General features: G+C 30.8%; 6 protein-coding genes across 6 annotated transcripts in view; 3 read left to right on the plus strand and 3 right to left on the minus strand.

Moving 5' to 3' along the window:
* The window catches only part of LOC125830853 (dihydroxy-acid dehydratase, chloroplastic), a 275,530-nt gene that overhangs the window by 44,633 nt on the left and 205,264 nt on the right, over positions 1-25,633 (plus strand). The window lies entirely within an intron of this gene.
* LOC125830891 (stress-response A/B barrel domain-containing protein HS1) overlaps positions 1-25,633 on the plus strand; it is a 241,399-nt gene that overhangs the window by 12,763 nt on the left and 203,003 nt on the right. The gene's annotated exons all lie outside the window — the stretch shown is intronic.
* On the minus strand, positions 84-2,395 carry LOC125830890 (uncharacterized). The gene is made up of 3 exons (XM_049510070.1): positions 2,272-2,395; positions 1,489-1,614; positions 84-182 (listed from the first exon to the last, which is right to left on the minus strand). Exons 1-3 carry the CDS (start codon positions 2,389-2,391, stop codon positions 84-86), a joined length of 345 nt encoding a protein of 114 aa, XP_049366027.1. The 5' UTR covers positions 2,392-2,395.
* Positions 11,054-12,572, plus strand: LOC125830880 (DNA-directed RNA polymerases II and IV subunit 5A-like). Its single transcript, XM_049510062.1, has 4 exons — positions 11,054-11,257; positions 11,401-11,580; positions 12,126-12,239; positions 12,447-12,572. Exons 1-4 carry the CDS (start codon positions 11,054-11,056, stop codon positions 12,570-12,572), a joined length of 624 nt encoding a protein of 207 aa, XP_049366019.1.
* Positions 13,178-15,417, minus strand: LOC125830877 (GATA transcription factor 1-like). The gene is made up of 2 exons (XM_049510059.1): positions 15,128-15,417; positions 13,178-13,934 (listed from the first exon to the last, which is right to left on the minus strand). The coding sequence occupies exons 1-2, from the start codon at positions 15,287-15,289 to the stop codon at positions 13,329-13,331; spliced, it is 768 nt and encodes a 255-aa protein (XP_049366016.1). The 5' UTR covers positions 15,290-15,417; the 3' UTR covers positions 13,178-13,328.
* LOC125830863 (beta-glucuronosyltransferase GlcAT14B-like) lies at positions 18,980-25,413 on the minus strand. The gene is made up of 4 exons (XM_049510040.1): positions 24,729-25,413; positions 23,163-23,238; positions 22,893-23,008; positions 18,980-19,979 (listed from the first exon to the last, which is right to left on the minus strand). Exons 1-4 carry the CDS (start codon positions 25,354-25,356, stop codon positions 19,453-19,455), a joined length of 1,347 nt encoding a protein of 448 aa, XP_049365997.1. The 5' UTR covers positions 25,357-25,413; the 3' UTR covers positions 18,980-19,452.

The raw sequence follows: 25,633 nt of genomic DNA on the forward strand, positions 1-25,633 counted from the left end.
AAATCTGATAAAATATTAAATAGGTTAAAAAAAAGTTATTAAATGGATGTCAAGACAGTCAAATGATGAAAATTATATATAAATCACTTGCCAGTGACTTTTTCCTTGATAGTTTCCCATGTACTCTTTTCTTCATTCTCTGTAGCCTTGTCTAATACTTTCTTGGACATCTCTGAAATTACCTAATCAAATTATTAAATAGAGAAACATCATAATTAAGTTGTCAAAATACTTACTTCAAAGATAATAAAATGGTACTAATATGGAAGAATAGCTTTAGAAAGAAAAACATAAACAAAATATCATCACCTAATCATCAAAAGTTTGGATGTAAAGACATGACACTTAAACCCAACTCAATTTCAAAAATTAATTCACAAAGAAAAAAATTATCCAAATTTATATAAACATATCATTTCCCGATCAATATGAAACTCTAACGCCATTTACACCCAAACCCAACTAATTAAGTGTGAATCGAAAGCTCCTGAACTCAACTCAAATCTTAAAACTAGCTTACGAATATGGATTATCCAAATCCATTCGAAAGCTCCTGAACTCAACTCAAATCTTAAAACTAGCTTACGAATAGGGATTATATATCCAAATCCATATAAGCAGATGAACCCGTTCATTTCCCAGTCAATATGTGACTAACCATTCTAACACCTCATTCACACCTAGACCCAACTAATTAAGCACGTCTCAAGAGCTCCTGAACCCAACTACTAGCGCTATAAGGGCCTATGAGTTAGAAGTGGTGAATGAGATTGAGCTAAGTAAAATATTGAAGTGTTTTATTTGGGATGCAGGTCCAATTAATATTTGGTTAAAAGGGAAAATGAGTTGAAAAGAAGGGTTTATGCATATCAAAGAAAATGTTTGTCCTCTCCTCTTCTTCTAGAGTCTAAGCTTCTCACCTCCATTCATATCTCTATCTTTTAGTTACTTGCTATTTCAATATTCCTATTGTATTTCCGTAGTTTGAGTATTGCAATCACAATTCTTAAGTTGTAACTGCGTTTTAGTTCTCTTCTTAATATAGAAGAATTCGGGTTTGTTACACCAACTCTAACCCAAAAACTAGCTTACCAAGGGAGAATTGTTCAAATCCTATAAAATAGATTACTCGTTCATTTCCCAATCAATGAAAGATTTTAACCTTTCCAAGTCTTTAACACTCCATTTATGCTCAAACCCAACTAATTTAGTGTCGATCGAGAGTTCAATAAAAGGGATGTATCGACTTTGATAGCATGTAAAAATATGACATATGACCTAACTCAACTGCAAAGGCCAATTCATGAACTAATTCATGAAAAGAGGTCGCTCAAATCTATATAATCATACCACCAGTCCATTCCCCATCAGTGGTACTCTAATCACATATATTTTTTTACTTGGATTAAGAAATAAAGTCATAAAAGAAGAAAATTAATAGAACAAATAAAAACAATTATATTTTTTTTGGTAAAAGTGAGAAATTACATTTCCAGCACTAGAAGAGATAGTCTCTTTGAGAGAATCCCCCACACTTTTTACTTCTTGTGCACCTTCCTTCACTGCTACTGCTGCTTCTTTTATTTTTTGGGCTGTCTCTTTATCAATTTTTGCCTGTAAATTTAATTTATTTATTTCCAAAAAAAAATTAAAAAATTATTTAGATATAAAACAAACAAATTCATCAATTTAACGCCAAAATAATACATATTCATAGACGGATCCAGAATTTATCAAGCTAATAAGTTTTTTTAACGCAATATCACATTAATTATTATTATTATTAATAATATAATAATAATTGAATTCACAACCAAATCGATAATTAAAACAAAAATATATTGAATTTACATGAATTTGTAACCAACCATGTAGATCCACCACATATATTTAGGAATAAAGCAAAACTCTAAATTATCCAAGAGTGTCTTCCCCTAACAATCAACTCATTAGCAATTTTCTGATACTCACTCAACTAATAGTTATTATATTATAAAAAATCATCTTAATTCCAATTTTCTTGGATAAAGGAAAAAAAACTGAGACAATAATATTAGTTTAGTGATCATCTAAAATTGTAGATTTTTTTTACAAGTAACTTTTGCTGAACAAAATTACTCGATATGTTATACGTTAAAGAAAAATTACATACATGACATCTACTCATATACAACAATTTAGATGCTTGTAAACTGACTCGAACATGACTTTCTATAATATATATTTTTAAAAATAGGATTATAAACTAAAATATGGAAAATAAAAACTTACAATTTCATTAGGTCTTGTGGGACTAACAAAAGCTCTAGAGATGCAAAGAGTTGAAGGGACAAAATATGTAGTAGAAATAATGGAATTGGACATGGTGGCTATAAGTTTTAAATTAGCCATTTTCTTTAAAAAAATCTTCTTCTTTTTTGTTCTGCAATTTGCTTTTAATGGTTATTTTTTTTATTTTCTATATATATATATTTTGGTGATGTGTTGTCATATAAACTTGTTGGTGGATGCCAAAGAAGTTGACACTTGTCTGGTTTTTGCGACTTTATTGGAAAATGGAAGAAAACTTCTTCAATAACGAAGTGAATTATTTTATTCCACAAAAATACTATTTTCTTTATCTCAATTTATTTTAAATATTTTTTATAAACAGAGTAATATTTAAGAATTTTTTTGAGTGATAAAATTGAAATATTTTTTAAAAATTTATAGGGTTATATATCATTTCATTGTAAATAAAAATATTAAACTAAAAATAACATTCATTTTAAAATAAACTTAAAAGAATTGTGTCACATAGCAGAAGGGGAGTACTTTGTTGGTTTCGATCTATGAGACGTAATTAGATGAGATAAATTGAAGAATTATCTTCTAAAAATTGTGATTTTTATAATTTTTAAGTTAAATATTTAAAATTAGATTATTTTGACAAATAATTTTTTTATTTAAAAAAAGTGTTTTTACTAAAAATAATTTTGCAAGAATATCAAGTTTGTATTTAGGTAAAAACTTTAAATTATATTTTTTTTTATTTGTGTTTTTGATCGATATTTTCTTAAAATTAGCAAGGAGAATAAAAAAAATACTTGAAAATCCCATTAAGAAAAAGGTTAGCTTTGAAAACAAAATTTAATTGATAATCCTTTTTGACTTTAAGAAATTCATTTAATTTGAAACCAAGAAAAAGTGTTGGTAGTTCACTTATTTTGGACCAGATGGTGAATAAAATAAACGGATCATTTTATTTCATAATCCAATAAATGCATAATCAAAGTAGAAAAAATCTAAAATAATTAGTTCATTGAAAACATAATCTTGGATGTTACATATAAATATCCATCAAATTAGCCTAACTATGACTATAACAACATCATTAGCAAAAAAAATCAATGGCTTTTTCTTCTATATCCTTCACTATTTTCTCTCTTCTAATTATTATAACTTTCAATTCAATTTTTGTCACCTCTTCATTATCGTATAATATTCGTATTGAAACTCGAACAAATCAACCTTTGTTTATCAAATGTTTATCAGATGAAAAATATTATGGGCTACAAACAATTAATCCATCAACAATTTGGCCTTTCAATGTTACAATAAGTGAAGATACTGAAAATGGTGTTTTTTGTCAAGTAGCTTTAGAAAATAAACATGGTTTATTTAAATTGTTCCAATATTCAAGAGATGAAGCTTTTTGTCATGAACAAACTTGTTATTGGTATGCAACACAAGATGGACTTTGTTTTGAATTTGAGAATAAAGGTGTTATTTTCTTTAAGTTTGTTGGTTAATTGGTGAAAGTTAAGTGGAGTTCTCTAATAAAATAGGTGAAAGTTGATATTATTATAAGTGGAGTTCTCTGATAAAATAAGTGAAAATATAAGATAATGCGTTAATGTGTCTTGAATGATTAATATTTCAGATGAAATTAAAAATATATATGTTACTGCATCGTAAGGTTATATTTTTTGTCATTGCGACTTTTTTATTACATTAGTGTAGTGTTGTGATTTCATATGACAAAACAAAATTATGTGACTTTGCTTAAGAAAAAAATAGTTTAGTCATCATTTTATGAAATTTATTTCGTTAAGACCTTTATCACAATTAATGATTTATGTCCAATGAAGTCTTTTTTCATTTTGATAAATTATTTGAATTTTATAATATATAAATTTTACATAATTTCCTATAATCCTTTTGTGACGATATATTCCTTTCACCTTGAATAAGAAATTTACAATCAAAATTAAATAAATATTTTATAGGCTCCTACTATTGTATCCTTGAGTTCTAAGGAGACATGAATTTAGCTTGGTGGATGAATTATGTTCATTCGATCATGGTGTTGGGAACGTTTAATGGTTATCAGTCTGATACATAAAAAAAAAAAATTAAAGAGAGAGAATTTTCACAAGGTAAAAAATGACAACTCAACTAATATTTAATTTAATTAAAGTTTTTTTTAATTGGAAATAAATTACTTTTCATAAATAAATATGAAATTACATTAAAAATATTTTATTCATAAACTCTAATTATCTTTGAATAATTATATTTCAGATATACCTCATATGGGGTGTAAGAAATATACATATAAATAATAAAAGGTGCAAGTGTTTGATTTTAAAATACATGAGGAATATTCAAAATTTAGTCATATTATAAGAAAGATTAGTGTAACTAACTCTAATCAAAGTATATTATTAACAATTATAACATAGTAATCTGATAGAAAATAGTCATTTGGGTAAAGTCTTCAAGTTATGCTTTTCGAGAAGCAAAAAATTAGGAGGTAAAAGTTATTTAATGATAATTGCTAAAATAAGCAAATAAAATTTAAGAAAATTATCTTTTAAGGTAAAATTCATGTAAAATAAATGGAGAAAAAAAACATATTTTTCATTCTTGGTGAACATGTAATTAATAAGATATGATCTTCTTGTTATAAATTTAAGACATATATGACTAAAGTTGGACTAATTCTTTCAAATTAAATTACATGAATTTAATTATAATATTTGGTCAACTTTTTAAAATCTATTTATTTCGAAAAGTTTTTCCTATCAGAAGTACTTTAAGAAAAGCAATGACTTCTAATATTACCAATTCTCCCTTGATTATCATTCTTGTTATGTCCTTAATTTTGTATCAATTTTCATTTTATTCCATTGCAGATCTACATAAACCTATTGTTTCTCTTTTTGATGACATACCTAAGAATCTTAATCCAGTTATGAAATTTGAAATTAAATTAAATAGTGGACCCCATTTATCTAGTGGAGAATTGGATATTCATGGTACACAATTTTCATTTGAGGCTAAGGTTATTAATGATATTTATGTATGTTATGTTGAATGGAATCATTCATCAGCATTTATTCATTTATACGATCCACTTAAGGAAGATAAAGGTCATTCAATTGTCTATTGGTCTATTCAAGATAAAGGAATTATGAAGAGCTGGGACAAACATAAGTGGACATTTGTTGCAAATTGGACCCCCAACTCGTGAAAAAAGATTTTATTATATTGAGATAAAATTTTAATTTGTGACTTTTAATGTAATATAAGCGAAAAAATAATTCGCGTTTGAATATATTAATTGATGGTCTCTTTCTCGAAGAATTTTTTGCTTTTGTTCTAAAGTCCTTGTGTTGTTACTTTTATTTTCTATTTAATCCTTTTTATTATTTTTCTAAAATTACAATTCAAAAAAGACATCAGGAAGAATGCACTTTTTGTTTACTATAATATTACAAATAGACCTAAAAAAATAAATAAGGGCATGCCTTAATTTAACGTCTTTGTAATTGAGAAAATAATTTAAGACAACTCATATGTAAACTTTAAATTTCTAAAAACTAGTTATATGTAACAATTATAAGAAAATGAGTGGTATATTAAATTTGCATTTTGTTTGCACAAAAGTACTCAAAGTTAGAAAATATTTTGAAATTACATTAAAAATATTTTATTCACAAACTCTAATTTTCTTTGAATAATTATATTTCAGATATACCTCATACAAGTAGGGGTGTGCATTCAGTTTTTCGATTTGGTTTTGTACTATTCGGTTTGGGTTTTTCGATTTTTGGTTCTGAAGAAGTGTAACCCAATCCGAACCAAAATAAATTTGGTTTGGGTTGGTTTTTCTCTTTTTGGTTTGGGTTTTTTCGGTTCGGTTAATCGATTATGTCAATAATTAGAAATATAACAAAGTTATATTTGCAATTTTTTTTTTATATATATATATATATATATTATTGAATTTCTTAAATATACTTTTTAATATAAATCACAAGTAAAACGTAAAACACAATACTTAAAGTATATCAATTATAGATGTCCAAACATAAAAAAAAATAAACTAAATCATAATGAAAATAACTAAAAGGGGACAAAAGTGGTTAACTCCAACTTAATTCTAAACATTATATATATAAATAATTCGGTTTTTTTGGTTTTTCGGTTTTCATTTTTCTAAATCTGAAACCAAACCAAAAAAACCAAACAAAGTAAATTATTAATCCAAAACCAAACCAAAAATCCAAAAAACCAATCCAAATTAGAATTCGGTTTGATTTGATTTAATTTTTCAGTTTAATCCAAATAGTGCACACCCCTACATACAAGGTGTAAGAAATATACACATAAATAATAGGAGGCGCAAGTGTTTGATTTTAAAATACATGAGGTGTATTCAAATATAGTATTATAACATAGTAATCTGAACATATAATGATATTTGCTAAAATAAGATAATAAAATTTAAGAAAAATAATTTTTAATGTAAAAGTCAAGATGTGTTCAAATATAGTATTATTTAAGAAAAATAATTTTTAATGTAAAAGTCAAGATGTGTTCAAATATAGTATTATAACATAGTAATCTGAATATATAATGATATTTGCTAAAATAAGATAATAAAATTTAAGAAAAATATTTTTTAATGTAAAAGTCAAGTAAAATGAAATGGAGAAAGTAAATATATTATTCATTCATGGTGAAGCAAAATCTAGTAATTAATAAGATATGATCTTCTTGCTATAAATTTAAGACATATTTGACTTAAATTGGACAAATTCTTTCAAATTAAATTACATGAATTTTAATTATAATATTTGGTCAACTTTAAAGACTCTATTTATTTCGAAAAGTTTTTTTTTATCAGAAGTACTTTAAGAAAAACAATGACTTTTAATTCTATCAACTCTCCCTTGATTCTCGTTCTTGTTATGTCCATAATTTTGTCTCATTTCTCAGTTTATTCAGTTTCTAATCAACCTATTGTTTATTTTTTGGATGACATACCTAATAGTCTTAATCCAGTTGTGATATTTAATTTAAAATTAAAAAGTGGAGAACCTGAAATAAGTGAAACTTTGGTACAACAAGGTTCAAATTTTACATTTTATGGTGATATTACTCATCATAGTCATATATGTTTTCTTGAATGGATTAATTCAACAGCACTTATTGAGGCATATGATCCATTTAAGGAAGATAAAGGTCATTCAAATATTTATTGGTCTGTTTTAGAGAAAGGGATTAGGAAGAGTTGGGACAAACGTAATTGGAAGTTTGTTACAAAATGGTCTCCCAAAAACTCGTGAAATAAGATTTTATTATGTCGAGATGAAATGTCGAATTGTAATGTTTAATATGATATGATATGATATGAGAGAAAAAATAGTATGTGCTTGAATTAAGAGGATGAGTGGTGGTGATCTCTTTCTTGAATTATTTTCTTTTTTTTGTCTTTCTGAAATTACAATTCGAAAAAGATATATGAGGAAGAATACACTTTTTATTTACTATAGTATCGTAAAACCAAAATAAATTAGACACAAACAAACCTCAAAAAATAAGGGCATGCCTTAATTTTAAGGTTTTTGTAATTCAGAAAATAATTTAAGACAACTTATATGTACACTTTAAATTTCTAATAACTATTTACATGTAACAATTATAAGAAAATGAGTGGTATATTAAATTTGCATTTTGTTTGAAAAAAAATGGTGATGTACTCAAAGTTATAAAATCTAACAAAAATTGATCTGCTAGCAGATCACTAATTATTTGAATTTTATGAGATTATTATATATCGAAAATTAGAATATAATAGTGTAAAATAAAATTTAAGTTGCACGGATTAATACAGAGTCGGGGTGCAACAAACTGATAAGTTTAATTTTTTGTGAGTTAAGCTCAATTCGCGCAGCCTTCTCCACCACAAACCTGAATCCCAAACCTTCAAAAATCATCCCAACACAATTTTATTTTATTTTCATTTTGGTCTTTACGATTGTGGTGTATCAACATTGCTAGAGTTAATCCAAAACTTAATAATTAATTTTATTAATTATATATTGAAAATCTTAACTTGGCTAGTAAGTATTATGTAGCCAATTTAATGATAGTGGTGGTGGTATATTGAAAGAAAATAATAGATTTCTTTTAATTTGCTAAAAGTATACAAGTAACAAAGAAATTTTATTTTAAATATAAAAGTCAAGTGACATAAAATGAAGAGTATAAATATATTATTTATTCTAAAAAAAAATAAAAAAAAATAAGAGCAACGTATAAATGAAAGATAAAGAATGCTTTTTAAAATTATTTTCTACTCAATGTTTGATTTTCGTATTGGAATCAAGCCAAAGACTTCTGGTAAGGCTAGAGCAGTTCCACCATCCATCACTGTCAGGCACCACAATCCAAGTTTGTGATGGAGAGTGCATATTATAAGAGAATTAATTAAAGAGCAAATGACTCACATTATTTTAGCCAAATAAACTAAATGAAGATTAATCTAACAATTAATATAACATCCTCTTCTTGTTGTATTAAATCCATTGAAAATTTATGGCAAATCCTAAATTTAAGACATATTTGACTCAAACCAAGATTATAATATTTAGTCATGTTTTCAAAATCTATTTATTTCGAAAAATGTTACTCTAACCAAAATCACTTCAAAAAAATGATTTCTAATACCAACTTAGCCTTAATTCTCATTCTTATTATATTTTTAACTTCATCTCAATTCTCATTTTCTTTTGAAAATAATAATGGTACTCCAAAAGTTCATCTAATTAACAATTTATCTCCTAATCATCATCCAACTATGCAAGTTACTTGTAAATTACAACATTGGCTCCCTTTATTTAGTGTTACTTTAGTACATGGTTAAGATTTTGCATTTGATGCTGGTATTATTAATGATATATATGTATGTTATGCTGAATGGGGTAATGTTTGGTCCTTTTTTAATGCATATGATCCAATTAATGAAGACAAAGGTTGCCCTATCGTATATTGGTCTATTCGAGATTTTGGTTTATATAAGAGTTGGGACAAAATTAATTGGACGTACATTACGTATTGGAAAGTCAATCAAGTGAACAAGATTTTACTATGTCAAAACGAAATTACAACTAGTGTAATTTCGTGTTTGAATCACGACGATGAGTGGTGTACATTGGCCTCTTTCTCAAAGACTTGTTTTGGTTTTGGCTAAGTTCTTCATGTTGCTTTAATTTCATATTATCGCCATCTTATTATTGAATCAAATGAAATATTATTAAAGAAAGTTGAGAAATATTTAAGAATTTTAGGTAAATTGAAATTAATTAACTAAAATAATTGTATTTATTTGAATGGGAGTGTTTGTGTCAAAGGTGTTCAACATTAAAACTATTTTCCTTGAAAACAAAATTTAAGAATTTTTCTAAATTACATATATTTTTTTTGTTTGTGTATCAAACAACAAAAAACTCACTTATTTTTTTAAGAAAATATATTCATTCATACCAACACATTCTAATTAGTCACCTATTGAAAGGGAAATATATAAATTAATCAAAGATATTACAATAGTTTAATTAAATCTTCTCCTAAAAAATAACTCTAGCTAAATTATCTGATCTCAACTTGTAATAAATTGAGTCCATGTAATAATTACATTCCTCCTTTTTGGTTCACAAAACTATTAAACTAGTTTCCTACCTACTTTTATTTATAAAAGCTAAATGAGATTTAAATATCAAATATCATTATATATATATATACTAATTAGGTTTTTTTTTTTTAAAATCTTCGTTAATTAGGATTTCTTCCATGGATTTAGCCCAAAATCACGGGTTAGCAGATACTTGACCTAAAATTAAGTCCAAAATTGTATTTGACTCAAAATTGTGATATATTTGTTATATTTATTTAATAAATAAGGAAAAAATTTTATTTTTTATAATAGAGGAGTTAATTTAAGTTAATTAATAACCCATATTTTTCTCTATAACGTAACGGACTTTTCCCCGACGGAATCCAACTGTAATTTTTATTTGTGGTAAACACAATTACTAATGAACTTTACTTGACTCAGGGTTTTATCGTAAACAGTTTATCTATCTCTATTAATTAGGGATAACTAAGGTCTGCATATACTCTATTCTCCTGTCTTTCTATCTCTACGAGTTAGGGTTATTAGGTCTACATATACTCTACCCTCTTCGGACCTCACCTCACCCGTGGAATTTCTAGGTTTGTTGTTTTTGTTGTTGTAAATACAATTGTTATTGTCTATGTTTTACTTGAGTCGAGGATCTATTGTAAACAATTTCTCGATATCTTGGAGGTAGATGTACGTATATTGTTGTTGTTGTTGTAAACACAACTGTTACTGAATTTGCATCATGGTTATATGTATTGATTGTTATAGGTTGATGTGTATATTTATATTATATTGTTTGTAAGCAGTTTTTTTTTTTAAACTGAATTTTGTTGAAGTACATATTGATTAAACTTTTAGCTTGTCTAATTGGAGTATGGAGTTGAGTTTGATAATGAATATTGTAATTGTAAAATTACCAAAAAACAAAAATCAATAGTTTTAGGCTTAAATATTGTTTTGCGAGTGGACATTAATATTACGTGTTACTGGTGGTGGAAGATAGCAGGTACTTAGATTCAATCGTGTCTAATCATGTGTTCATTGCTATTCATATTTGCTTTAACGAATATCATTTTTTGAATTTAGTAGGGCGCCAAGATGAGTACTCTATCAGAAGACGAGCTCACAAGACTTTACAAAGTTCGTAAGACAATGATGGAAATGTTGAATGATAGGGGCTATCTTGTTGAAGAATTTGAGATTAAAATGTCAAAACAAGAATTCCTTCACAAGTATGGCGTAAACATGAAGAGACAAGACCTTGAAATTCTCAAAGCCAAACGCAACAATGATGAGAAGAAGGTACGCGTTCTTATGTCTCTTTCCTGTTTCGATATGTTTAAAACCACAAGATTAAAGAATGTTTTGGTACATTTTGTTTTCCTAAACGTCGTGACAAGTCAAAATCAGACAAACAATGAAGCTCCGTAGTTTATTGATTGCAGATATATGTGTTCTTTCCTGAAGGGGCAAAGGTTGGTGTTAAGGAAATGAGACCTTATGCAGAACGTCTGAGACAAGAAGAGATCTCCCAAGCAATTTTTGTTGTACAACAAAAACTGACACCCAAATCTCTTCAATTCATAAGTGAAGTATCTACAATGTTACACTTGGAGGTCTTCCAGGTGACTACTCCACTATTTTTGCTAATTGTTTGTACTTACTTTACTTGAATGAACGCACGTTCAGATAGGAAAAGGGAACAATTGATGATTGAGGCGTATTTTGATAAATAGTTGGTGATAGTTCAGGTGGCTAGGAAACTCTCACACCTATGAAATTGATAGTTGAGGTGTGTTTTGAGTTCAGGTATCTAGGGAACTCGCACCTGATAATTCAGGTACGAGATTGATAGTTGAGGTGTGTTTTGATAAATAGTTGGTGATAGTTTAGGTAGCTAGAAAACTTGCACACCTAATAATTCAGGTAAGAAACTCAAAAAAATCGTGATATTTTAGGTGGGTTTTTGACCTTTCATCTTTTTGGTACTTTTGTTATTGTGGTCTAGCTACTAGTCAAGTAGTAGGACAACCAAAATCAGAGTACCATTTACATTTTGATAAACGGACTATGAGTCCGTTTGGTTTAGCTGATTAATAATAGTTGAAAAGCGTTTTTGAAGTATTGAAACTGATTTTATAAATAAACAGTTACGTGTTTGATATGTCAGGAAGAAGAGTTGGTGGTAAATGTTAAAGATCACGCTATAGTTCCTGAGCATCAGCCACTTACTAATGCAGAAAAGAAAAGTTTGTTGGAACGATATACAGTGAAAGAATCACAGGTTCGTCTTAGTTTTCATTATTTGCTCTTGCTAAACGATGTTGACCTATGTTGCTTGGATCCTCCAAAAATGTCGTCTTACCCTTGTTGGATCCTCCAAAATGCATTACTTTTGGAGGATCTAATCGTTTTGTTAGATACTAGTTGATTATTCTCATCAGTTTTCTATCTAATCGAGTGACTTATATTTTTCCTGTTGTTGAAACAGCTTCCTCGAATTCAGATCAATGATCCAATTGCTAGATATTATGGGCTAAATCGTGGCCAAATCGTGAAAATTATCAGACCAAGTGAGACTGCAGGTCGTTATGTCACTTATCGATATGTTGTTTGAACTAGTTTTGATGTTTACACAGTTTAGATGTAAGTAGAAGTAATGAAGTTGCTTGTTAGTAGTATTTGCTTTCTTTTCTTGCGCGTACCTTGACTATTTCACTAAGTACATATCGAACTAGTTTTGATGTTTATGAGTAGTAAAGTCTATAAGTTATTTGCGATTATCTTGACTATTTCATCATATATATACTTGCTACCTCTCACCTACGCAGGTAGGTACTAGATAACTTTGTTAGCAAACGCTCATGTCTATGGGGTAAAATCACCTAATATTCTCCGTCCTACCCTATGATTTGAGCATTGGTATTTGAAATTTGCACTCACTTTTTTAACCACTAGGCCACACTGAGGTTGAGGTTGCTCTTATATATACATAGTTCAAACTTCAACAAGAAAAATATCATGTAGACACTCTAGACAAAAAAAGTAAAGATAACCCTCCACCTCTTAAAGCAACATGTCAATAGTGGCGAAGACAGGATTTTCATCAAAGGGTTCTTTCATTTAGTATATAGTGTAGTATTCGCCCTTCGATCTATCTCCGCCCCTAACTAACAATACATCTTATTGGTTGAAAAGAATAAATGAAATATACCATGACCAAACCAAGTTAACTTGTAAATACCCTAGTAGATTTTAGTGGAAATCAATACAAATAATATGGTTTTAGTAAACCTAGACTCCATACTAATTGTGCTAAAAATTTAAAAACTATAGACTCACTACTAATTAACCCTGCCCTATATACTTGATTTTAAATCCTCTGCTTTCTCATCTCCAAAACTTTCCTATGAGAATTTGAATGTAAATCAACTGAAAAAGTAGGGCTATTCGCGGGGCGGTACTCAGGGAACAACCTTCCAGACTTATACCGGACCCCACAAGCGTTGCACAACGTTTTAGGTCCTGTAGGACCTGCACGCCATTGTGGGGTCTTATCGACCCCACAATGTTGACACCTCCTACCAATGCTAGTACCTCTTTTAGCTTTAGTCAATGATATTTTGAGCAATGTTAGTCCTTGCTTAGTACTAGTGTTGTTGAATTTCACTTGGTTACCCCACACACACGAGTTGTCGAATTGCAAGGCGATTCTTCGCCTTCTCTTGCTCCGTGCACCAACGGGGTGGTTAATGGGGACTTGTAGGAGGCTAGAGGTGTGGCTTGTAAACGCGTTTTCCTTAACATTTACGTTGCAATTGTTGTTGTTGTTGTTGCTGCTGCTGCTGTTTTCCAGTACTGAATTTGGGCTGTGGTGATCAAATATGACATTAGGGACATGATCAGAGAATATGTCAAATTCTACTGCTGGAAATGCATCTTTATTTGAAAGCCATTCCAATTCTTCCTCTACATAATCCTGCAAAATGTATTCCGTTAATACTCTTCCGAGCATCTAACAACAACAACAACATATTTAGTGTAATCTCATAAGTCGGGTTTGAGCCTTGAGGAGGATAGTGGTAGAGAGGTTGTTTTCGATAGACTCTCACCACAAGCAACTCTTATGAGTAGCTCAAAATAAACATTCATAATCACCTCTGGTTTTTCACTTCTTGGGAATAATAAACTTTCTATACTACCCCTTCCGTTTCAATTTATATGGTGTTGTTTCACTAACTTGGAGTTTACAAACACAATTAAAAAAACATGAATTTTCGATAGACATTTTGTTGGAAATTTGCTCGTCCGAAGGAGACTTCCAATGGAAATTACGTGTCAAAAGTCTTTCTTTCTTAAACTCCTACCCTACTCTAGAAGATAGAGGAACTATTTCCAATAGACCCTTTGCTCGAGTAAAAACATATCAAAGCAGTTCGAAAAAAGAGAATAAGGTAAGCTTTATTTTATTTTTCTATTTGTATCTTATAGAAAACTTGAAAATATCCAAGAGGGAATCTAATTATTTTAATATTGCACAAAAAAAAAAAAAAGGCAATTTCAAAGGAAATTTTGCATAGGGACCAAAACGTCTTTTTGTATTTTATGTAATGCAAGTGGAAAACGGATACATAGTAATTATTCGTACAGCTCACTTCTAGTGGCTGCCAACGTACCAATCATAAATATATGTCGGCCACATTTTCAATTCCCAAAGTACCCCCATATTTTATTTCCAAAATTACCCCTATCATTTATAGCACCGTTTGAATTTATGTGAATTTTTTTTTTCATTGTAATCATAAAAAAGTATTATGTAACAAGCCATGAATCCTTTTTAGGGTCGCCTGGCATGTGAAATGGAATAAACAAGGATATTTCAAGCATAGAATATGCCGATATGAAATAGTAATCACATTATTTTATCAAATAGCAAGATAAATTAATCTTGAATTAGCTAACACCTCAAACAAAACACGACATAAAGTTAATCATAAATTTATTTCGAAATTATTATCCTTATTCGAGGCATCAAACAACTCATTTGGTTTCAAGGGTAAAATCGTCCAAACATGGTATCTTATTCCCTCACCCAACAAAATTACCCCTCTTTACATGTTTATTCACGAAAATGCCATTCTAATGAAAAAAAAAATCAATCAAATTACTTACAGGAAATGAAGGGCTATGATCATCTTGATGAAATCCAAGGGTGTTTGATGATTCAAAAGAAGAAGAAGAAGTTTGATATTTTTCATCATCATCTAAAGAGAAATTAAGAATATCATCATCTACCATAAAACAAGTTTTTGAGTACATAGCTTCCATTTTCATAAAATTCTTTTCAAAAAAAAAGAAAGAAATTTTTTTCTATAGAATTTTCAACAAGTTTTTTGGTTTTATTTTGGCTGTGTTTGGTTTGAATTTGTTAAGAGAGACAGAGAGAAATTTGGGAGAAATAATTGTGGGTAGGAAGAAAGAGAGATTCTCTTTCCTCTCTCTTTCTTGTTGGTGTTATTATTGTTACGATAATATCAAAGAATATTGTGCAGTGAATAAGAGTTTTTTATTAATTAGAGGATTGGATTTTGAGCTTCGGATATTAAAAGATATTTGATAGGAAACGTTATTTTTTAATGGATTGTATCTCGTGCGAGTTTAAATTAGTCGAATATATCAAACACCAGATAAAAAATCAAAAGAATAATTATTGTTACCAATAATACCAAAGAAAGTGGTGTGTGGTTGATGGGACTCGTTATTTAATTAGAATTTTTGAGTTTAAGTTTTGAGATATGAAAAAATCTTTAATAGAAACTTCATTCATGAGTTTTATTTTGTGTGAATTCAGATTAGTCGGACTTAAATATGAAATCGAAAATCAAATAAAATAAATAATTATTGTTACTAATAAAAGGCCAAGGACTATTATTGAATAGCAAATTGGCAAGTTGGAGGCAGCAACAGGATGTTGATTTTTCATCTGTTTTTTTAATTTTCTTTCCTTTTACGTTTGTCGTAGAAATGATACCTTGCTTATCTCACTTGCTTTTTTTTTTTTTTTTTACTTGGTACTGAATTTTCATTTTTGTGTCTTGACTAATTTAATTCGCCTCGTATAAGATTCATTAAAAGGGAAAAATATTTGTATGTGAGTCATTACCACACAAAAAACACATGTTCAGTGTAATCTCATAGATGGGACTTGAAAGAATCAAGATAGACGTAGATTTTATCCTACAAAATTATTGAAGTAAAGAGGTTATTTTAAATCTCGACTTAAAGAAAAATGTTATATAAGTCACTACTGATCATACTTTAAAATGTGCTTAAGTTTTACGAAGAAAGGTCTAATGTCCGATAGAGTGTATGCAATACTTAAGCATAATAAAATAATATGATAAGCAAAATACGAAAACAACGAATAAGAAACTACAGAAATAATACAACTACTAGTATAAACATATATTGAAAAACAAGACACTATTAACTACTTTAATTTATGTAACTTTTATGACCTTCTATCTAAAATCACGTAAATTATATACGCATATATTTTTTTCATTTGTATTTATTTATTTATTTATATATTTCAACAAGTAGGTATCCCTTTAATTTGTGGTCAATTATATTTAGGTACTATTGGTCTGTGTCAAATCAACATGACCAAAAATACTACTAGTGAAAGTACACCCAATATTTCATGAACTTGACAAGGACTATATACTTACCACTATATTTTATTTATTTATCATATAATAGAATATTTACATGTTGTTTTCCACTGTAGGATACAAATATAAATAATTAAAACTTGATTATTAATATTATTGTCATAACACTATGAGGTTATGTGATCAGGAAAATGGAACATAGATAAAAATATCTCATGAAATTATTTTATTTCATTTCATTTTTATATGAAATAATTTATACTAATATAGTGAAATAAAATAATTTTGAAGTGAAATAAAATTTAAAATCAAATGTATAATAAAATATCTTCAAATTATTATTTTTATTTCACCGATCAAACAGCCCCATGTATTTTACATTATTAGACAACGCAGGCTGCCTATGCAAATCATGGAATTGATTAGTTAATCTGTCCAATAAGAGAGTAACACGATTGTTATTAATTTATTTATATAATAAGTTACTTGAAAAAATCTTTGACTATTCCGACAATACATGTGATATTTTTTTATTTTTTTTGTGTATGTGTGTGTTTAATGAAGGAAGAGTTCAAAAGTCGTAATAAAAAAATTAATCAACACAAGATTTAAAGAAATGATGAATGATTAAAATTGAAGTCACATCGTCTTTGAGATTATATAGTAACATCTCTTTATAATAGTGTCGTTTATTAATATATTTTTTAATTACTATGTTAAAATGTTATTATAAAGGATATATATGGAATATAACATAATATAAAAGTCAATTCTTAAGAAAAGACTAGATTATATTATAACTAAAAAAAATATTATTATAAAAAATGACTGTTATAAAAATGATCCGACGATTTTATTAATTGGACATAAAATATAAGTGGAGCAAATTTGGGTGTTACTAGGGCCTACCCATGTTTAAAAAATTGTATGATTAGTTGTTAGATGTTTGCAACTACTCTCCCATTTTGCATGTGAGATATCACATGCAAACTTTAGAAGAAGTCATGTTATGTGTTCTTTATTTTATTTCAAGTTGAATAAAAGTAGTTTTGTCTTTGTGACTTAAAATACACATCAAATCAATCAATCATGTAGTCAAAAGGAAATATATTTTCATAAAAGAAATAGTCTAGTAACAATTCTGTGTATTTATTTAATTTTTCTCTCATAACTTTCTCCGTCATTCGAGGTTAATTAATACTCCCTTCGTTTCACAAAGAATAACCTCCTTTTCTTTCTAGTCAGTTTAAAAAAGAATGATCTCTTTTCTTTTTTGGTAACATTTTACTTTTTGCTTTCCACGTGGTATGTTTAAGACCACAAAATTAAGGAAAATTTTGTACATTTAACATAACTTTAATTTAGGACCACATGATTCAAAAGTCTTCTTTATTTACTTAAACTCCGTGTCAAGTCAAACCATGTCATTCTTTGTGAAACGAAGGGAGTAGTATATTTCTTGAAGGTAGAATGATGTAGAGCCCATTTGGATTGTCTTAAAAGTTGGTCAAATTTATTTTTAAATTAATTTTTGATTTTTGAAAATGTTTGACAAATATAAAAAATAACTTAAAATAAGTTAAAAGTGACTTAAAATAAGTTAAGAAGTGTTTGGCAAGATTTAAAATAACTTAAAATAAGTCAAAAACCAAAAGTAGATCTCCCCTACTTTTTATTTTTTGACTTAAAAAACTACTTTTTTTAAGTCAATCCAAACGGGCTCGTAGACCTCCTCGTGATGTATTTGAACGCCAAAAATGTTGGACAATACTTCAATATTTCGAGTTGATCTAGATGGAGAACATCTGATCTTGATCTCTTTGGTTTTGAGAATAACAACATTTGATGTTCATTGTTCTGATTTCTTGGTAAATATTCCATGAATTTATGAGATTTTCAAGATGTCTCTTAAAGAAAATACACTCTTTTATATTAGTGAATAGTACGAGCTAGAGTTTAGGGTTGAATAACCTGAGATTAGAACATCACCATCAATCACCTCGACTCATACCTCACACGACCACCACCGCCAACACTTCCAACTATCACCACTAACCATTTCCGTTGCTAACTACCACTCCACCACCGGCCACCTCTACCACCAGCCACTACAGCCCAGCAACCACCACTAGACAAGCTCTACTGTTAACTATGTTCACCACCAACCAACAACCCACAATCATCATAATATGTATTCAATTTGAGATGTTGAGAAACACAATTTTAATTATCTAGCATTCAAATTCAGAGACAACATCTTAATACTCAAACATGTATTCATATTCAGACATAATAATGTTTTCGTAAAAAAAAAAAAAGTCTACGTGTGCCTCGAGGAGAGGGAAAATATGAGTACAATATTAACATCAAGTGATTACAATGATCTTCCATTGCAATGGCAAACAATTACATTAAGATTCCTCAGCAGGGCTTGCCCAATTCAACAAAGTTTTCGCCCTTAAAATGTATTGCGAAAGAGAGATCAAAGACGGAGTTTTTTTGACGCAGCGCGGGCACTGGATGGAAAAGATGACTCTCAAAAGGACTTATACAACAATAGGCTTCCAATGAAAGAATTGGCTAGCTGACACTAAAATTTAGTACTATTTCAAGTGGTTTGATGAGTACCTCGTGTTATATCTTCTGTCTAAGTTGATAGTGTATTCATCTCTGTCTCTCCCTTTGCTATGTTAATCTATATTGCTCGAACTCTTCAAAAATGTCAACGAGTACGTGTCGGATTCTCCAAAAGGAGGGTATTTTTTAAGAATCCAACACAGGTGCAGCATCGAAAGTGAAGAGTCTGTGCAACTTAGATGTTAATCATCTGGAGGAGGAGCTCTTCTCATATTGACACTGATAAGACAAATATGATCCGTTAGAGAAAAGCTCAAGAAAATGTTTCTCGAGTCTCTTTGCTCCGAAACCCGGTCTTGTGATTTCAGCATCTCCCCAAACGGTACATTTGTTAGTTTCAGTGTCACCTAAACACCACCCGCCTGGCACTGGTTCGTCACGATTGTGGTGGAGAAGTTCATGGTCAATCTTATCAAGAACCGGATCGCCTGCCTTAAATGGGGAAGCAAAGGCTGCTCCACTCATCACCAGGTCATTGAAGTCACTTGAGTTGAGCCGGCGAACTTGTGATCTGGAGTTAAAAGAAGCATACTGCATGTTGTGGTTGATTGTTGTCCCATTGAATTTCCGTGAATTGCACAAAACGGTTGGAAAATATACAGATTCTGAGGATGGTGAGTTTGACAAGTACATTAACAGAGTTCTAGGGAGGTTATCCGAGCCTAAGATGCAGAACTCAGTAAACTTCCGACTCAAAATAGCAGATGATGACCCTGCAGTAAGAACAAATTAGTTGGTCATAGTATGAAACTCATGCAAAACATGCTATTTTATAACAAATTGGCTGGTTTTAAATGTCCTGTTATACAACGTTTCTAGACAACAATACGAGACAAATAGGAAGAGTATCTCGTGAAAACAGAGCCCATCATTTATGAGGGGTCTTGGCAATGCAAAAACCACCTCTCTGAAAAGATGTTTTCAAAAACGAAAAATCCAAAAGAGACACAGAGTCTGCAGGGCTTGAAATGAAAAACGTGAAGTGAAACGCACAATTTAAGAAAAATTAAAAAATTGCCAAACATATGAGAATAACTAACTTCAGCATCAAATAAACAATAATTAGTCCAACCGCTCAAGTTCAAGATTCAAAGAACCAACCGCTTCTATTTGGATTTACTTTGCGCGGCTTTGTTTGACGCGCATACTTCTCTAAAGCTCATGGCTTCAAACTGAAGTGATAACCCCTTGTTTTGCACTGTTTTATCATTTTAAGCAACTAAGCGGTGGCATTTAGTATTGATTACGCTAATTATATTTCAACCCCATCATAGAGATGAAAGGGACAACTTTATACGTCAATATTCATCGAAATTAAAAACCCATTAGCTCTGAAAAGAAAGAAAATTTACTTTTTCACCCTCCTCCAGGGCCAAAATAGGCAGCCGATGAACTGCAGAGAAGGCTGGACAAATTGAAATGGTGGGAGAGAGAAGTTGAGGCACAAGTTTCAAATTTTAAGCCGTTGGAGGTTAGGAATTTCTTCAAGATGGATTTCATTATATTTCAACTGATACTGAAGGATAATGTTAACTTGCTAGTTGTACTTAGCAAGGATGGTGTGATTGTTGCAATAGAGTTGGGTTTCAAATGAACCAATACATAATGTCAGGTGTCAACTGGACTGAGAGAAAAGGATGAAGGGTTGACTGCCCGATGAAGAGAAGTGATGGAACGGAAATAGAATAATAACGCAGGGTTGCTGATGAATGTAATCACAATTGGACTAAGTATTTAGTTTCCTATAAAAAAAAGAAGTTAGACAAATTCAGAGATTTAGTTTCCTATAAAAAAAAGAAGTTAGACAAATTCAGAGTAGCTTGTTCCTCCTTTAAAATGCAAAAAAACTTATAGTTTTGATACTTGATAAACTTGCCTGTCTACCTTCTCAAGGTAGGGGGGGTTAAGGTCTGTGTACACTCGACCCGCCCCAGATCCCACCTGTGGGTTACACTGGGTTTGTTGTTGTTGTTATTGTTGTTGATACTTGATAAACTAAGTTGTGTCATGTGGCTTTGTCTCAGTAACGTATCAAATATGCTTTCATTACATTTACTGAAAGATCATACCAAGAGCGGTTTTTACTAAATTACTTTCCCTAGAAATCATTTTATGATTACATGGTGCATGCATGTTTCCAAGAAATTGTTTCAAGACAATCCCTTTCCTTATATACTCATCCAAAAGCTAGAGTTCAACTGAAAATCATCCATTTACAAGGTAAAGACTTAAGTAACAGACTCTTGGAACACTTACATGAATGATCTGCAACAGATCCGGAGATAGTCTTCTATATACGTAGTACAAAGGCAAGAATCAAGGACAACCTGACTATGCATTGCATTTCTCATCAGGTTGTGGAGATGCTTCCTAGATAGAGGTTTAGAGATTTTCTCATCCCATCAGGTTGTGGAGATGCTTCCTAGATAGAGGTTTAGAGATTTTCTCATCCCTGCTTCATCTAATTAAGTACTTCCACTATGGTTACTGCTCTATGAGGATTCTAAACTGTATTTGCTTCATTCAAGACCTCTTGGCGATTTTGGCTGGATAGAAATGCAAAAGCGTTTAGAGCCTAAATGTAACGGAAAACCGTACGGAGAAGATGGTTTCCTTGCTTCTTAATGTTATAAGATTGATAAATGAATGGATGAAGGGTTTATTTCCTCGTCAAAAAAAAAAAGAATGGATGAAGGATCTGAAACCGTGCAGAATGTTCTACTTGCCTCAAACTAATTGCCTCCTTAACTTTCTAATCTCTTTCAGTTCCGGATTATAGATTTGTCATTTTCACTTAGAAACCTTCGACGGAATCCCTAGAATTTTGTCAAAAGCTCTTTTTGTAAGATAACAATGGTGTCCGAATCAGCTTATACGCATCTCCACCATGAGTATCGGGTACATTTACCCATCAAAGCTTCATTAAATGTAAGGAAATCAACTTATTTTTTGGTCTCCGCTGGAATTTGAACCCTGGTTTCCGTTGTCAAAGACTCCTCTTTTTCTTTGATAAGTGAAAGACTAGTAATTTTCTCTGCGCCTAAACATCTCCAGTTAACATATCCTTCTGAAACCACATCTGGGATGCCCCACACCCAACCCCTCTTCCCCTCACAATAACCATAGTTCTTGTGGCAATAGATTTGGTTTTTAAATGACATAACATAACGTTAAATGTACTTCGAGAGGATGATGAAGGATTGGATGTCAGATGAGGAAAACAATGGAAGAAATAGGAATTGAGGGAAGCAGTTAGGTTGGTTGTTGATGATATTTAGTTGGATTGTTGATGATATTTGGATTTTTTTTCTGATTTAAAAAGAGAAGATAAAAGTGAAGTGAGAGGAACAATGGCGTCATCACAAGTGGTACACCTTTTCCAGTTAGTGTCCATGTATATCATACTTTGCTTATTTTCATACTGCATAATATTTCTGTTTAAATTTTATTTTCTAGTTTAGTCCTTACTCCTTTCTCTTTAATAAAAGAGTTCCTTGTTCTCAGCGTTATAGTTGTCCCTCCTTATCAAGAAAATATTTTTTCTCAATCACAGGAAAAAGAGCACAAACGTTATTCACAAATTCAATACCTAATGAAGCAAATAAAACGATAACCAGCATCCTCACCTGTGAATAATCGATAAGCATCTGGCAGTTCCCGTTTTTGAGAGGCATAATATACTTCACTTTCCTCTGCAAGATAGAGCCCTGGATCCACAACTATTGGTTTCAACTTCTTTGACCTACACAATCCAAAATAGCAATATTAGTGAACTCTAGAAGCACGTGCTATCCACATGTTCATATCCTTTAAACATAACTACATATAGAAACCTCTTTTTTTTTTATAAGCTAGTACATATAGAAACATATAGCAGGAGAAGGATATAGTCATACTCTCTCCAACCGATGTAGCTCGAGTGGTTGACAAAATTAAGATCCTTGGGTAGATATGATAAAATGTGTAGAAGATCTGAAAATCAACAAGATTTGCACCACATAAATCATCGGTCATCACTCGTCAACAAAGAGAAATCGAGGTATAGGAAGAAATAAATTCAATGAAAATATTCGATTGATTATGTTGTAGTGCAACCAATCCAAACACACCAATGGCACAGTTCAATGACAAGAATTTGCATTACAAACATCAGTTATCATTAAACACCAACGAGATAGCCCGGTATAAGGAGATATGATTTCAACTACACAATTCATTGATGTAAAATCTTACAGGAAGCCAACCCAAATACCAAGAAACTTGTTCAGGCAAGACATTTCTATTTATAGAAAAGTTACCCACATCAATGAACTACTTCTACAATTTCTAACAAGCTTCTCGGAGAAACAAATTGCATCAAGTGCATGAATAATCCCCTCATGACAAAAGTGGTCGATGGCCAATTTAAAGATAACTCTTTTATTAATAACCGTGGTGTCCAGGCCAATTTGCAGGTACCACAACTAATTCCACAAGGTACATGCTACCTCCCACTTACACAGTTACCGTGTAACTATGTCCACCAAGTTCATTTTAAAGATATTGCAGAAGAAAATCAATCTTAGATAAGATTTCAATTGAGATACAAAACACAAAAAAACATGGAATTCTACACACACACAGAGCCCAAAAAGTAGCTAGCAAAAGAAAACTAAAAAACGAACACAAATAAAAGCAAAATCTTTAGATTGGTCAATGGACAATTTAAAGATAAACTTCTTTATTACTAATATTCATGATGTCCGGACAAGCTTGCAGGTACCTTGACTAATTCCAGAGGTACCTGCTACCTCCCTCCAACCTGCACAAGTACCAATGAAATTATGTCCACCAAGTTCATTTTAAAAATAGCTTGCCTTCACATAGTTTTTCGACTCCTCGCTTGAAGCAAACCAATCTTAGATAGGATTTCAATCGAGATACTAAACTCAAAAAACATGGAATTCAACACACCTCCCAAAAAGTAGCTACCAAAAGAAAATTTGAAAACGAACACAAATAAAAGCTAAATCTTTAACTCGGTCAATTGTCAATTTAAAGATAACTCTTTTACTAACATCCATGGTGTCCGGTCCAGCTTGCAGGTACCTTAACTAATTCCACAAGGTAACTGCTACACGGTAACTGTGTCCACCAAGTTCATTTTAAAGATAAGCTCGCCTTCACATAGTTTTTCGACTACTCTCTAAAGCAAACCAATCTTAGATAAGATTTCAATTAAGATCCTAAACTCACAAAACATGGAAATTCAACACTCAAAAAGCCTACAAAGTAGCTAACACAAAGACATTCAAAACTAACAAATATAAAAGCTAAATCTTTTTTTTCAAAAGAATCCCAGTTAGCTTAGTCGATTGGCTACCTGAATTTTTTCAGTGAGGGGTTCAATTCCTCATCCTATAATCCCCTCCCCCATTTCCCTCTACACCAAATATTTCAAACTAAATCTTTTCATTTCATACCATCTTGAGTAACGAGTGGATAATCAGCAGCTGAGAGATTAATAAACCAATCCCAAGAATTCGAAAGTCTCAAAAGAATGGAAGCCCCATGAAGTGTAGCAGACAATGCAGAAGACCCAATCGAGTATCGAAAATCAGCTTTCCCAATAACATTTACATTCTGTGCAGCTTTAAAAACCGGCACAGATTGAACAGCAAGCGCCAATTCATCACGTTCCTTCTGAGTAGCTTTTCTATCAAGATGAAGTAAATACTGATTTCTTGGATGATACACAGCAAACAACAAACGGAGGATTCTAGAAGAGTCTTTAGTGGATCCAGATATGAGGTATGCAATTGAAGGTGGAGTGGGTGGGGTGGATGGAAGGGTATTTTGGTCATTTGGGTTTGATGGGGAGTTGAGATAGTTATGGAAATTGGGGAAAAGGGAAGGATTAGGGTGAGGAGGAAGAGGGGTAGAAGATGGGGAAAAGGAAAGGGAAAGTATAAGGAGAAGTGAGAATATGATGGTGATAAGGAGGATAAAGGGAGTCGAAAAAGTGATCCGGCAAATGCTACTGTTGTTACTGCCGGTAGTGCCGCCGGTGGAAGTGGTGGTTGGCGGCGGTTGAAGGTGGTGGTTGTGCATTTTGTTGGAAATTATCAGTGCTGCCGGCGATGGCGGAAATCTTTCAAGTGTTTATATATATACACTTATTTTAGATTCTTTGTTTCATGGAGGCACGTATACACTATTTCAATTAATTAAACTTTGATATACTTTCGATCTACTAAGTGGCATAGTGTCAAACTTTTGTAGGAACATGAGCATTCTTAAAATATTTCACAATTTTTTCTTTTTATCTTATCTTCCGACTCAATCTTATTCGAAAAATAACTTTTTTCGGGAATCAATTTCCAATACT

Source organism: Solanum verrucosum, unplaced genomic scaffold (assembly GCF_900185275.1).
Source record: "Solanum verrucosum unplaced genomic scaffold, falcon-dt-bn FXZP01000049.1, whole genome shotgun sequence".
NCBI classification, from domain to species: Eukaryota; Viridiplantae; Streptophyta; class Magnoliopsida; order Solanales; family Solanaceae; genus Solanum; species Solanum verrucosum.